The sequence below is a fragment of the Oratosquilla oratoria genome, chromosome 16, assembly GCF_046742065.1.
Source record: "Oratosquilla oratoria isolate Oo_2021 chromosome 16, ASM4674206v1, whole genome shotgun sequence".
Classification (NCBI taxonomy): domain Eukaryota; kingdom Metazoa; phylum Arthropoda; class Malacostraca; order Stomatopoda; family Squillidae; genus Oratosquilla; species Oratosquilla oratoria.
In genome coordinates, this window is record NC_134792.1 from 46,417,201 (window position 1) to 46,432,200 (window position 15,000).

At 40.5% G+C, this 15,000-nt stretch overlaps 1 protein-coding gene across 4 annotated transcripts in view; it reads left to right on the forward strand.

Annotated features, from left to right (window-relative positions):
- The window catches only part of Remo (Remoulade), a 119,257-nt gene that overhangs the window by 82,914 nt on the left and 21,343 nt on the right, over window positions 1-15,000 (forward strand). For all 4 annotated transcript variants that reach the window (XM_076199679.1, XM_076199682.1, XM_076199681.1 and 1 more), the window contains exons 5-6: window positions 11,406-11,477; window positions 13,394-13,465. In XM_076199679.1, the coding sequence (XP_076055794.1) occupies window positions 11,406-11,477; window positions 13,394-13,465 (144 nt within the window). The remainder of the gene's footprint in view (window positions 1-11,405; window positions 11,478-13,393; window positions 13,466-15,000) is intronic.

Here is a 15,000-nt window from a genome sequence, read left to right on the forward strand (position 1 = left end):
GGGTGCCGCGCCCCAGTAGTTAGTGTCATTGACTACAAAAGCACTAGTGACACACTTGACACTTTCCGACACTCGGCGGATCTCTCCTCGCCTCTCGTCTGACACGCTTGATGACACTTGAGGAGCTGGAGCACGTCCCGCTTTAAAGTGTCATGTCATAAAGATAACACGTGTGTCGGAAGAGGGTTCCTGTGTCGGAACATGGCGCCCGTGTCAGAAAACGATGTTAATGTTTGGTGTTACTCTCGTCTGTGCCACCGAATGGAAGAGAGAAAGTAGAGGGAGAGAGGAAGTTACAGAGGGACAGCATAAAAGAGGAAGAGAAAAAGAGAGCTGGGAGTAGAGAGAGGAAAGGAGTGAGAAAAGAGGGGAGATGGGGTGGCATAAGAGAAAGAGAGAAAAAGAGACAGGCAGAGGGAGAGAGAGAGAGAGAGAGGCTTGAATCTAGGTCGGTGGGGATGGAGGAAGGTCGGGTGGGCGGGGGGGGGGGGCTATGGCGTTTCAGAAAGATCCGTCTTATGAGATGGAAGCAAGGGAGGCTCTGGGAAAAGGAATGGAAATTCTCATGGGATATATTCACAAATTCTCTGCAGATCTTGCATAAGCCTGGAAAAAAAAGTAAAATAAAAAAAAGGTAAGATTTGAAAATGGAAGGCCCCATTTCTTGAGGAAACTTCTTCATATCTTTTCTTCTTTCTCCGAGAATATTTCCTTTCCTCTGCACTGTTTAGGAGAGATAATAATTTCTTTCGAAATTAGAAATAGATTTTCGCGAAAGCTGCACCTCTTTTTCTCTCCACTTACTTATCCTTTCAGAAATGAAGTTTTTTTTTTCTTCTTCGGGTGAATAAAGTTGCCTAGCTTAACCCAGAATGGTATCCCATTAGGCGAAGATGCTCGTAAGAATATTATTGCCTCTCTCTCCCCCCTTTTCTCTCTCCATCTCTTCCTCTCTCTTTCTCTCTCTCTATATATATATATATATATATATATATATACATATATATATACACACATCTATATATATACATATGTATATATACATATATATACATATATATATACATATATATATACACATATATACATATATATACATATATGTATATATATATGTATATATATATTATACATGTATATATGTATATATATTTGTATATATATATGGATTAGGAAAAATAGAGAATTTGAGGGAAGAGGGAAGCTTTGAGAGCACAATCTGGAGAAGTGTGCTAGCCCGACTGACAGGCTGAAAGCCTACCTGGGAGCAGAATATATATATATATATATATATATACATATATATATATATATACAGTATATATATATACAGTATATATACACACATATATATATATATATATATATTATTTTATCACTGAAATATGTACAAAATTAGGATGAGCTTATATCAACAATTCCATTCAAAATGTTCTCATTCCTCATCATGTGTGACGTCATGTCGACTAACGTTACTTGCGTCCCCTTCCGTCCGCCTTCTGGGAGTATCCTGTTCAAGTGGGCACCCTTCACCCTAAAAGGGCGGGGAGGGCCACCCTGACGTCATTCTGACCCACAGGAAACCAAATATGAGCACGTATCACAACAGCACCCGTCACATGAGCAGTCGTGAGCATCCGTTGGCACTATTGGGAACTTGAAATGAAGAAAATGCAAAAGTAGTCTTTTCAGGATATAGCAACTCGAATGTGTTCGATTGATTCAACTTTGGTACCCTTCCCCCCATTTCCACACCCTCACCCTCACCTTCACCCCCTCACCCTTCCTTCCTGGTTCCCTGCATCCTTTCCTCTTTCCTTTCTTTGCCCTCTTTTCCTTCTCTCCTCTTCCTCCCTTCCCCCTCCCATTTTCATTCCCAATCTCTCCTGCTTTCTTCCTATATTCATTCCCGCATTATGTTCATTCTTCCTTTCTTCGTCTGAAGCATTATTCATTTTCCTTTTTCTTGCCTCCTGTTTGTCTCCCCCACGCCCTTGTCCATCTTCTTCCGTCTCCCCCGCATGCCTTCCTCCATCTCCCCCTTCGCCACCACAGTCTCCTTTTGTTCTTTTCCCCTCCCCCTCCCCCTTTCATGACCACGAAGACTCTTCCAGAATGCTCACAATGACGACAGGAGACCATTTGGCCCATAGCAAGGCCATTTGGAGAATAGCAACCAAGTTAACAAGTGAATCAATAAAAACGCGAGATTATGTCGCTTTTTTTTTTAAGTATCGTATCTGAAAACTCTTGACTGTTACCTAGGATTACTTCGGCGTGAAGTTTGCTTCTTACACTAACTGCGCGGTTGGCGCCGTTGTCTCTTCCAAACTCTCAACGACACCGACGCCCCCAAACAGCTCGGAACTGTTGTACGTCGGCATGTTTGTAAACTAAGGGCTTGTAATAGGATATAGGGTAATTTAAGTAATTTGTGAAGCAGCTATAACTCGGATGACTCTGAAACGATATTTCTGGTTTATTGAGGTACTTTTTTTTTTTTTTAGCCAAAGGAATCCCTCGGCGAGTTCGTGGATTCCTCTGCACGGTTTCTTACATCGGTAAAGACTTCTTCAGGAAGGTCTTCGAGGTTCTTCCGAAGTAGAAGCTTTTTTTCGTGTGGCAGATCCTCCTGTACAAGGTCACAGTCTCCTTATCGATGAACCCCTTCCGTACCGGTTGGCACTTTTCCTTTCATCCTACCTGCCGCCAGGCGATTCCATTCATCAGCGTTGCAACCCCAGTCGAACCCCTCGAGTTGATGAGGACCTTGTGGCGTTAACCAGAATAAAACCACCAAAGTGTCAACAGCGCTGTCGTACCCCCTTGTAGGCCCATGTCCGATTCCTCTGTTTATTTTTGCTTTGGTCGTCAGGAGATTTTATTCACGTGAGGAGGTCAGAACCCCCACCCCATCCCACCCCACCCCGTCAAAGGATTCGAATCCAATGTTGTGTCTCCAAGACGACGCACTTAACATAGTTTGTTCTGACTGAGGTTGATAAGAGACAATTCCTAAGGATGAGCGTTCCCTCGAAGCTGAATGGAATCGCCTGGTCCTAACCAAAACAAAATCACTGACGCAAGCCGTGGGGGAGGAGGAAATCCCAACAGAGACGATTTAAATCGTCTGGCGGTAGGAAGAGTGCAGTGGAGAAAGTACTTCCCGGTAGGGAAGGGGTTAATGGTTGAATTCTCGAGGTGGTTTAATTCTCCTGGAGAGTTAATTTGCTTTGCTGGATGGAGATTATCTCCTGGGTTTGGGTTTCCCAATGGGATTAGGCTCGTCCCAGTGGTGGAGGAGGAGGAGGAGGCATTGTGCTGGAATGAAATTTGTTACATTGTGGACCGTCTCCATTTTCCCTAATAACGGAAACAGTAAGCAAATAAATAAATAGATGAGTAAGTGAATAACAAAGACTAAATGGAATAGAAAATTAATTCGCGTGATTTCTCGAAATAGCGAGGCTTCCTGTTAGGAAAAGAATGAATTCTATATATTAGTTTAGGTTTGTGTAGGGTTTAGTAGGGCCACATGTTTTTTCGTGATCACTTTCGGTATTTAGCTGGTGTAGGTAAATATATACGTATATTTAATTGATTTGTTTGTTTGTTTTATTCTTATTTTAGCAGATGTGGTGGAAGAAGGTGCGAAACGAGTGGGGAGGCTGTATGGCAACAGTAACAGCGGAGGAGGAGGTGGTTGGGGAGGGTGGGTTGGGGAGGGTTAGGGGTGCTCGTCACCGGCATTTGCATCCAGAGCAGGCGGTGGCGATGCTGCTGCTGTCGCTGCTTCACCTGTCACGATAACGTTCCTGTCTTCCCGTCTTCCCTTTTTTTTTTTTTTTTTTGGGGGGGGGGGGGCTCGTAACTTTCCACATTTTCCCTCTACATTTTCAGCTTATTGTAGTGGTAAAGCAATAATGTAGTGGCATAATATTAAAAGCAGCGGCGTTAGTAGTAATAGTAGTAGTAGCAGTTGCAATGGTCATGGTACTATTTCACTTTTGTTGTCGTGTCTTTACTGGCTTTAACTGTTTACATTTGACAACGCACTGACATGTCGGAGAAAGAATAGCAGATGTAACTTCAGAAGATTTTTTGGTATATGTGCGTCTTGTTTTATTCATTTGTTCATTTACTCATTCATTTATATGTTAATTTTTGCGAATGTTTTGAGTGGTGTTCAGCGTGTAGGATCTAGGTGTTTGTCAAGGTATGTCGTTGTATTATCATTATGCATATTGTAAATGATGATTTACAAAATTACTTTCATATATTTTTCTGATTCATCAGATTGTTTAGAATATAAAGTGCGATCATTCAATTATTATTCAAAAATATCTATTGTATCTTTGTTATGATTTGGCGTGATTTATCAACAAAAACATAGTATTCTTTGCAAATTTGCGTGTCAGGCTTGATGTGTGTGCATTGATTCCGTTGCCTATTAAATATTTCCATGCGCAAAAGAATTATTCAGAACTGCTAAAAAATAAGCCTACCGTAATAGATTTCCACCAAGAAGCCAATTAGAAAGTTGAAACGGTGTTAGTGATATATTTAACTTGTTAAAACAGTTGAACAGAAGATATTAGGGGGAGGAAAACCAGTGGATATCTTTCTGAGAGTCACCAGTCTGACAGATAAATAGGAGATATGTTTTTGTCGTCTGAGCCAGTCACGACGCCGAAACAATGCCAGAGCGACATGACGTCACTGCGGTCTGTACCGCGTTCGTTTGAAATAATTCTCTCTTACTTTCTTAAGCAATAAATTGTTAAACGAATTATTTATGATTCACAACCAGTCTTCTAACAATGCTAAGATAAGTTTTATTATATTTATTTTTTGAGGTTGTATTTGAACGATTGTAACTAATAAAGGGTTGTAAGTAGGCCTACTTTGTGAATCCGGTTGCATATTAGTAAAAAAAAATTGCAGATTAGTAAAAAAATATATATTAAGAAAAACAATAACAAACTTTCTAATAATACTCATCTACCATGAATTGCTTAGTTGTGAAAGATAATCAAATAATTTTAGTGCAATGTCGTTACCTAACCGAATAAAAGCGACAATAAAAAACCAGGACAAAGTTTTTAAACGCCCCAGCTTATATTTTTAACCTTAAAGGGTTAAAGATAACTCAGCTTAACACGTTAAAGATGAAATGCTCTGGTTGTTTGGGAGAGCTTAATTACCGCACGAGATTTTAAAGATAGACTACCCAAAAGTCTCTGGCTGCAACGGTAGGTCGCTTTAAGTTGCTTTCTGTGGTGTCAGCCTGTAGCTGTAGCTCTCTCTCTCTCTCTCTTTCTCTTTCTCCCTCTCTCTCTCTCTCTTTCTCTTTCTCCCTCTCTCTCTCTCTCTCTCTCTCTCTCTCTCTCTCTCTCTCTCTCTCTCTCTCTCTCACTCTCACTTTCGTGTGTATGGTTGATATTGCCAGAGATAGGGTGATCAGAGATCAGAGAATTGAGAAAGTTGAAAACAAATCACTGAGTTTGAACGCGCACACACACACACACACACACACACACACACACACACACACACACACACACACACACACACACACACACACGAGTCGATCTTTGTTCAGTGACTGTACCTGTCTCCGCTTTGACGACAAACAATTTTAATTAGTTAATGGAGGGTATTGGTAGAGAGAGAGACAGGGAGAGAGATCACAGTTCATTTTGAGTTTGATCTTCAGGTAGTTAGAATCAATTTTTGTTTGTAGAACATTGTAGAACAGACTGACTGACATATGATGATAGACGATATGACGTCAGGCATTTTGTCGAAGTCATTATCGACATTGTCATCGTCGTCATGTTTATAACTTGATGTTCGGTATGTCATTTAATGGGAGTATTACTCGTTATATTTTGTCATTATTATTATTGTCATTATTGCTATTGTTATTGTTATTATTATTTTATTATTATTATCATTATTATTGTTAGTTCTACTTAATATCATGTCAGTTTAGTCTACAGGGGATTTGTAAATAATAAGAACATACATAGAACATAGAACATAAGAATAAAGGAGACTGCAAGAGACAATAAGGCCTACACTAGGCAGCTCCGTATCCATCACCACCTGTCGTCCCCATCCATAAAGAATATTAATGTTGTGTTTGAGCTTACGAACCATTATTTCAGCTTTGTAATATTTTAGATTAATCTTTGTCATTGTTGGATTTATTTTAGCAGGAATACAAAATATGTAGTAATGCTAACGTATTTGATAAATAATTTAAATTCTGTTGAGCACAAATACGCCTCAGGTAATGCTTTCTCCTTCAGTCCGTAGACAGTGCAGGTTGTCGCTAAAGGATTTTATTCAGTGAGGAGAATTTAAAGTGACGCAGTGGATTCTCTGTGGCGTGGATGGTGAAGAGAAAGACTCGGAATGCAAAACGAACTTCCAACTTTAAGATTGTATGAACCAAAATGAAACATCAGCTGTTTTGGATGTTTTAGAGAAACGAGTCATATGGTTAGCTGGCTTCGTTGGAAGTTGTTTTTCCATCTTGCTAAGTGGTGCTTTTTCCATCTATTTGTTTATTCATTCATTTATTCATTTCTATACACACACACATATGTATATATATATATATATATATATATATATATATATATATATGTATGTATGTAAGTAATGGCCTTTGGTATAGTAATGATAGTGATAATGGTAATAATTAGATTTAGAATAAGAGTGATTGGTTCTTTAAGAAGATTGATACAAATCCAGCACAAGGACAAAAAAAAAAAGGTTCGGGAAAAATGAAGCCCAAAAAATGCAAGACAGAAAATGGGAGAAAGTAGCTAATTGGCTAATTGATGGTAAGGGGATGATTTTGAACTGAATCCGAGAGCGAGAGAAATGTTATTGTTAACGATTTGAAAGAAAGTTTTTTCTTACTCTCTTCCTTTCCTTCCTCTCTTCCTTCTTTCCTTCATCTCTTCCTTCTTTCCTTTCTTCCTTCCTTTCTTTCCTCCTTCTCTTACTTCTTTCCTTCCTTTCTTCCTTTCTTTCCGTCTTTTCCTCTCTCTCTCCTTCGTTCTTTCTTTTTCGGGGCTGGATGGTCGAGTGGTTTCTTCGGAATTGTTGCTGTCTGAAGGGATTCAAGGTCGCGAGTTGCCAATTTGTACCAGAGCTGGTCCAGTCCAGTCTATTTGGTGCGCTGCCTTTAGCAAATCCACTTCTTCGTCTTCATTTTCATTTTCTTCCTCTTCGTCTTATAAGTTATCCTCCTCGTCTTTGTCTTCTTTGTTTTTAGTCCTCTTCTTTTTCCTCTGTCTCCTTTTTATTAATTCTGTTTTAATTATTATTTTCTTCTTTGGTCGTTCTTGTTGAAGACATTAGTCCGTTTGGTGCATTCAACGACTTGACTCGTTTTTTCTGACTGCCGCCAGGTGATTTTATTCGACCAAGAGGAGCCCCAGCCCTACTCAACAGAGATTTGAACTCGGGCCTTTAGATTCTGCCAATGTGTGGCGGAGGACTCTTCCCGCAGTGAGAGGGAGTTGGGGGAGAGAGGAGGGGGGAGGGGGTGGGGGAAGTAAGAGCCGTCGCTAATGGCACAGTTGCCAGTGGTCGCTAGATTATATTCTACGGCCTGCGGTCAGCCTACTTCGCAGCTCTGAACCCAAGACTATCTGTTGAATGTGAGTTTGTGTGCGTTTAACGTGTACATGTATTCATTCTTTCGCTAGCTCTCTTTATTATTATCATTATTGTTATTATTATTATTATTGTTATTATTATTATTATTATTATTATTATTATTATTATTATTATTATCATTACTTTGTTTTATTGAAATGCGGTTTGGACAAGTGAAAAGCTTCAAAATCACTTCAGGTCGACTCCAGTTCATGTAAGCTTTAAGTGACATGAGCACATTTAGTTATAAAGCGGCATTTTTTTGCCGTAGTAATATTATTGTAACTGCAGTTTTAGCTAAAAAGAAAGTGCAATGAAAAACCCAGCGTCTCAGAAAATGGCGTGGGATTACTCACACCAAAGCTATGGATAAATAAAAAAGTAATATCTAATAGTGACCACTATTCTTCCGTGAGTGGAGGTGAGTCTCCTGACAAAATATTTATGCATGACTGTGGTCCGTAGGGGCGTTGCTGTAATCCTTGAAGTATTCACTGTATAAAGCTTGGGCGATGAATACCCCATACAAGGTAAGAGAGAGAGAGATCCCATACTTTTTCATACCCATTTCTCTTGTCGTCGTCTTTATCTTCTTCCGGGCGGCGTATCCGGGCGTCTGACACCAGACATCCAGAAGTTTCCTCCTTGTCTGAAGGAGTCCGGTACGAAAATGGAGCCTCTCTCTCTCTATCTCTCTCTCTCTCTCTCTCTCTCTCTCTCTCTCTCTCTCTCTCTCTCTCTCTCTCTCTCTCTCTCTCTCTCTCTCTCTCTCTCTCCTCTCTCTCTCTCTCTCTCTCTCTCTCTCTCTCTCTCTCTCTCTCTCTCTCTCTCTCTCTCTCTCTCTCTCTCTCTCTCTCTCTCTCTCTCTCTCTCTCTCTCTCTCTCTCTCTCTCTCTCTCTCTCTCTCTCTCTCTCTCTCTCTTGTGTATTTACCTAGTTGTATCTTACGGGAAGGGGAGCTATGCTCGTGGTGTCCCGTCTTTGTATCTCGCGGTGTCTAGTATACTCTTAAATTCGTGTATGTTTTTTGCACACACTATTGTTTTGTCCAGTTTGTTCCAGATGTCTACCACTCTGTGTGGAAAACTTTTTTTTCAGGTCCCTTCTCTAACTTTTTTTTTTTTCATGTCCTCTTGTGTTTCTCTTGTCCCAATTTAGTAAGTCCTATCTGTCAAGGACTTCCGTTCCCTCCATGATTCTGTATATGGTCAGTAGGTCGCCTCTTTCTCTTCTTTGTTCCAAGGTCGGTAATTTCAATTTAGCCAGTATCTCCTCGTATGACAGATTTGAAAGTGTTGGAGCCATTTTCGTGGTTGTTCTCTGGATTCTTTCAATTTTCTTTATATTCTTTTTGGTACTGGGTGACCATAGTGTCGCAGCATACTCCAATCTAGACTTTATTAGTGTGACTAATATTTTTTTTAACCATTTCTTCGTCTAAATAGATAAAAGCCACTTATTCATCTTAGCAAGTTGTAGGATTCTCCGACAGTTTTGTTTATTTGTTTGAGATAATTTGCCCCAGGTCTTTTTCAGATCCCACTTTCTTTACTTCCTTTGCTCCAGTTGTATATTGTCCTGATATTTTTTTTCTTTTCCAAATTCCATTATGCTATATTTCTTAATGTTCAAATATACTTCCCACTTCTGCTTCCATTTCCAAACTTTGTTTAGGTTTCTCTGTAGTGATTTACAATCCGTTTCGGTTTTCACTTTCCTCAATAATTTAGCATTGTCTGCAAAGAAGCTCATGTAACATTCCACATCTTCATTCATGTCATTCACATAAATAGCGAACATTATTGGAGCCAATACTGATCCCTGTGGAACTCCACTAATCACCTCCCAACCTAAACAATTTTCTCTGAGCACTACTCTCATTTTTCTACCATGCAGGAAATCCTCCATCTAGTCTAGTAGGTTTCCCTGTATCCCTCCTATGTTTTCATCTTTTTTTTAATAATTGTGTGTGTGTGTGTGTGTGTGTGTGTGTGTGTGTGTCCTCGAGGGCGATCCAGGTTTGGTTGTTCGAGGACCAGGTCGCCGCCTTGAGCGTAACCAACCCTCTGCTGTGAAGTCTCGGGTTAGAGGGTAAGGAAGGGTAGAGGGAGGAGGTTCGGGTAAGATTGGGTGGTTCAGAAGAATTGGCTTTCGTTCCTAATCAAGAGGCGGCGGCGGCTGCCAATCCATTTCCCTCACATACCTCTCTCATCGCTTTGTCTTCTCCCTCTCTTCCCTCTCTTTTCTCTCTTTCCTCTCTTTCCTCTCTCCACCTTCCTCTTTTCCTTCGTCCTCTTTCTTCTCTTCTTAGGCCTCAACACCATTCCTTCTTCTTGTTCCCTCCTCCTCCTCCTCACCCAGCAGTCTCCGCTCTTCTTGATCCATGACTTGCCTCACTTTAATCATCATAGTTTTCAGTTTTGTCGTTCCGACTCTGTAGTTGTACAAGTTTGAACTATTTTAAGATCATATGCGCACTACACAGACACACACACACACACACACACACACACACACACACACACACACACACACACACACACACACACACACACACACACACACACACACACACACACACACACACACACACACACACACACACACACATACAAACACGCACACACACATACACACACACACACACACACACACACACACACACACACACACACACACACACACACACACACACACACACACACTCATACAAACACACACACACTCATACACACACACACTTATACACACAAACACACACACACACACACACACACACACTCATACACACAAACACACACACACATACATTACATAAGTATACAGTATACTCGTATATATGTATGTACGGATATTGTATATGTATGTGTGTATATTCAGAAATATAAGAAAATGAACGCATGCGCAGAGTGAGACTTAATTGAAGGACCAATTCAAATAGCATTATTTTTTTCCATCGGCGCATTTTACCAAAACTAATGAGAAACTCGACTTCAAAAGTCGTATCTAATGATCCCCAGTGAGATTTTCTTGATCCATGTGGACTTGGTCTCACCAAAGTGAACCTAACTCCACCCAACCTAACTCCTTTGCCTTTTGGAGGTGTCCCTTTGCTGAATAAAATCGCCTGGCGGTAATCAGAATAGGACTTTACCGTGGCAGTCAAGGGTTGTGAAGAAGGGAGAGAGAGAGAGAGAGAGAGGTTCTGATTGAGGACATGCTGACCTTCGTCATTCCCTCAAGAAAGAGCACTGACAGCTGACCATCCTGCTGACTGAACCCCACCGTTCTCTGAAACACTCACGATATCACGAAACGTCTGAAGTGTATTTGAGTCGTCCCCGAAGTGCTCTAAGACCTCTTGGGACCTCCAGGACCCGTTGATGATTTACGAGAAAGCTCGGTTTGTCGTTTTTATTGAGTCCTTCTTCTAGCAGCGGAAAAATTATGCCGTTATTATTACGTCATCAATAGAAGTGATGACGTCAAAGAAACGCGAAAGAAAACTCTGAAAGCAGCCACAGGTCTTTCGGCGAAAGGGGATTTCGAGGCAAATTTGACGATGGTCCGTTATGGTTTGTTATAAGGAATAATCATATGTGCCTGGTCGATCTTTTTATTGTGTATCTATTTAATTTATATTTCCGTTTATTTGATTTATTGGTTTATTCTTACGTGTTTGTATGTATGTTTCCGTGACTGACAGATGGTTTTCTTCTTCTCCACAGGGATTTGTCGAACAATCTACTCACCGTCCTCAACGCGTCACACTTTCATGGACTCACATCACTCACGAAGCTGTAAGTTGCCAATTGTGTTTATTTCCTGTTCATCTAAATACAAAGCTGTTCACTGGCCGAGCGCGTTAGAGCGTCGCTACTTGCGGCGGAGGCCGAGGTGACGGTACTTCGAACTATGCCGCCAGCGAGTTGGACCAAGGGCATGGTTCATTAAATTTCACGCTACAGTCATCTGTAAGGGGAACGTCTTAACCACCTGATAAGGAGAGTTCGAGACATTAAACCTTACCATTATGATTAATAAGAATGTCACAAGAATGATTGTGAAAGGATGATATGTGTTAATGCATAGGCGTGTGAGTCTTTGATGTTTGTATTACATATAACGTGTGTTTGCATGCTTTATGTATGTATATCGTTGGATCATTCTGAGTCCATTGCTGAACATTTAGTTCTCCCAGGCTCCACGACGACTGTGCCGACCTCTGCCACGTCACTCCTGCAAACTTCCCTGTTTCGTTACTCCACCATCTGCCTGGTCTCTCTGTTACACGCTTCCCGTCTCGCGGCGTCCATTCTGTATGTGAGAAAATAGTTCGATTGATAACCTTCTGACTTAGTAGAATCGCGGAGATGAAGTAAAGGATGCCCGGAGCTCGTACAGGAGTGACCAAATGCATCTTTTACACTAAAATTTCGTTTGTAAGAAGAGTTGAATAAGTTGAGTTACCAGGAAGCAGGTTCCTCGGGTTTGAGTGTTAGCAAAGGAGAGACAAGTGCCTCAGGAAGCAACGTAAATTCCCCGTCACACTATCACGATTCTCGTCAGATGTTGTGAATTTGAAAAATTGGAAGACGACTTCGCATACTTGTACACTATTCTAGACTTCCCTAAGTCTACAATTCAACAATGTGTCTGATATTCGTCTAGATTTAACTTCTCTTAGTTCATCATTCAGCTTCTCAATATATGACTCAAAGGTGATTTGATATTTTGAGATTAGAAAAATAAAAGATTCTAACCTAAGTCGTTTCTACTCAGACAAACTCACTTGAGTCGCGTATGTGTGACAGGGGCTTATGGTCCAAAGACAATAACGATATCGTACCGGAGTCGTAACGAAATCTTAACAAGATAGTAATGGCATCGTAACGAGGTCGTAATAGAATCGTAACGAAATCGTAACCAAGTCGTAACGGCATCGGAAAGAATTCGTGACGAGATCGTTAAGAAGTCGTGACGAAATCGTAACTAGGTTGTAACGAACTCGTAACAGAACCAAAAGTCGAAGGAGCTTCCTAGTCCTAAAATGATCCTTCTTCCTTGGACCCAGCGTTTTCCTCTTTTTCATCTTCAGTTCTTCCTTCTAATTTTGTGTTTCTAATCATTATTCGTCTTCCCTTTAAATTCTCTTTCCAATTCCGATTTTTCTTGCTTATTTCTTCTTTGCCCCATGCCCTGTCTTGTATCTTATCTTTTATGCCATTTTGCATGTAGGCGCTTAATTTCGTGCGCGTTCAAGTGTGTTTGCGTTCGCATAATGTATATGCGATCATGTCTTGTGTGTATGAGGTCCGCAATTTTCATTTTATTTCATTGTGGCCTTGTCGCATAAAAGCTGGAGAGACCTGCGAGTTGGGTGTGTAATTTGGATTTTGTAAGCTTGTGTTGTACAACGTTGTCATACAGAGTGCATTCGATTCGTATACAAATTATGTGCAACCGAATATGAACCCGTGCGTATTAGTATTATTGTTGGTGTTATTATTATTGTCATCATTACTATGTTTAATATTGTTGTTATTATTATTATTATTATTGTTGTTGTTGCAATTATTATTATTACCATCGCTATTATGGACACACACGTCTTTATTTTGAAATAGATACAACTTCCTAAATAAATTTTCCTTTTTTATCACTTCGAAAGTAATATGGATGCTTATTACGAGATTTTTTCTTTCTGTTTTTTCAGAAAACTGGGGAAGAATCGACTAGAACGCATTCAGGAAGGCGCCTTTGACAATCTTCCCAATCTCCGTGTAGTGTGAGTATCCAAAATTTCCCTAGTCATGTTACTGTCACGTAATGCAACCACTTAATAGAGCAAAGAGCATCCCCAGGGCTGAATTAAGGTGTCTGCCAAGAACTAGGAAGAAGTAAATAGTAAAGAAAGTGGAGGAGGCTGTTAAGGGCGGGAGGGACAGAAGTGATTGCCTAGGGAAATAGGCAAGAACTAATTTACTAACCGAGTGGTTAACGAATGGAATAGACTTAGTATCCATTTAATGAGTGTTGAAACTATTTTTTGTTTTAAGGGAAGATTAGATCATTTTATGGATGGAGATGGTAGGTGGTAATGGACATGGAACTACCTAATATAGGCCTTGGGGTCTCTTGCAGTCACCTCTATGTTCTTATGTACTGAACCATAAACCCATTGTGAACGAAGCCAGTATAAAATGAAATCGACAGGTAGGGGTGTGCCGAGTAATCGGAATCCGCGAGAATCGGCATTTTTATTTATTTATTCATTTATTTATGAGAATCGGCATCGTCATTGGCAAAATATTGCCGATGACGATGCTGATTTAAAAAAAAAAAAAAAATTCTCCTCGATGCCGATTCACCAAAAAAGTTCCGATTCTTGCCAATGCCGATTAATCGGCACGCCCCTATCGCCTGCCACCAACCAGAATGAAGTGTTTGAAATGAAGGAGCCTCCAGAATGACTTGGTGGAGAGATGGTCTGAGTGAACTGAATGAAATAGTTTGGCGTCAGCCGGAATGACACAAGTCACTCGCGAGCGACTTGATCTTATTTATTTATTCATTCATTTATTTGCTCGTTTTGTTTTGTTTTTGGGGACACGTTACTTTTGCCTTTCTTAGTAGAATAAAATCGTTCGGCGTCAGCTAGAACAGATTTATGAAACGACATTCTAGATTTGAAAGTTTACTCGTACCAAGTACACACGCACAAGATAGACCCAAAACACACAACAAACTTCCCTTTGAGGGATTTACATGAAACACATGTGTGATATGCATTCATGCCTCTCATTGCATATTATGTCTTGCCTATGAATTAGAAGTATATTTCATGTAATTATTTTAACGTTTGTTAAATCTAAACTTGGCAAAACGGCGAAGGATTGGTAGTGACCAGAAAGTCTACGGGACATGTTAGCCAGATTTGATTCGTATGTAAACAATGTCTTGTTGCCGTGTGTTATGTGTGTGCAAGCAAGAAACTGAGTGTGTTTGTGTGTGTGTGTGTGTATGTGTGTATGTCTATGTGCGTATGTACTTATGTGTATTAATTTGAACGCTTATGTAAACCAGATGGTGTAGCGCAGATGAATGTGTTTGTGTGTGTGTGTGTGTGTGTGTGTATGTTTGTATTCTCGCTACAATACGACGAATCCTCTCGCACGTCGCACTGCGCCCTGCTCCGACTCCCTCACCCCTCCCAGTCTCACTCCCACTCCCATTCCTCCGCTCCCTTTCCACCTTATTAAACGTACTGCCTGTTTCCCCGCCACGCCTATAATAATTAGTAGGACCATTCCATTCTACCAC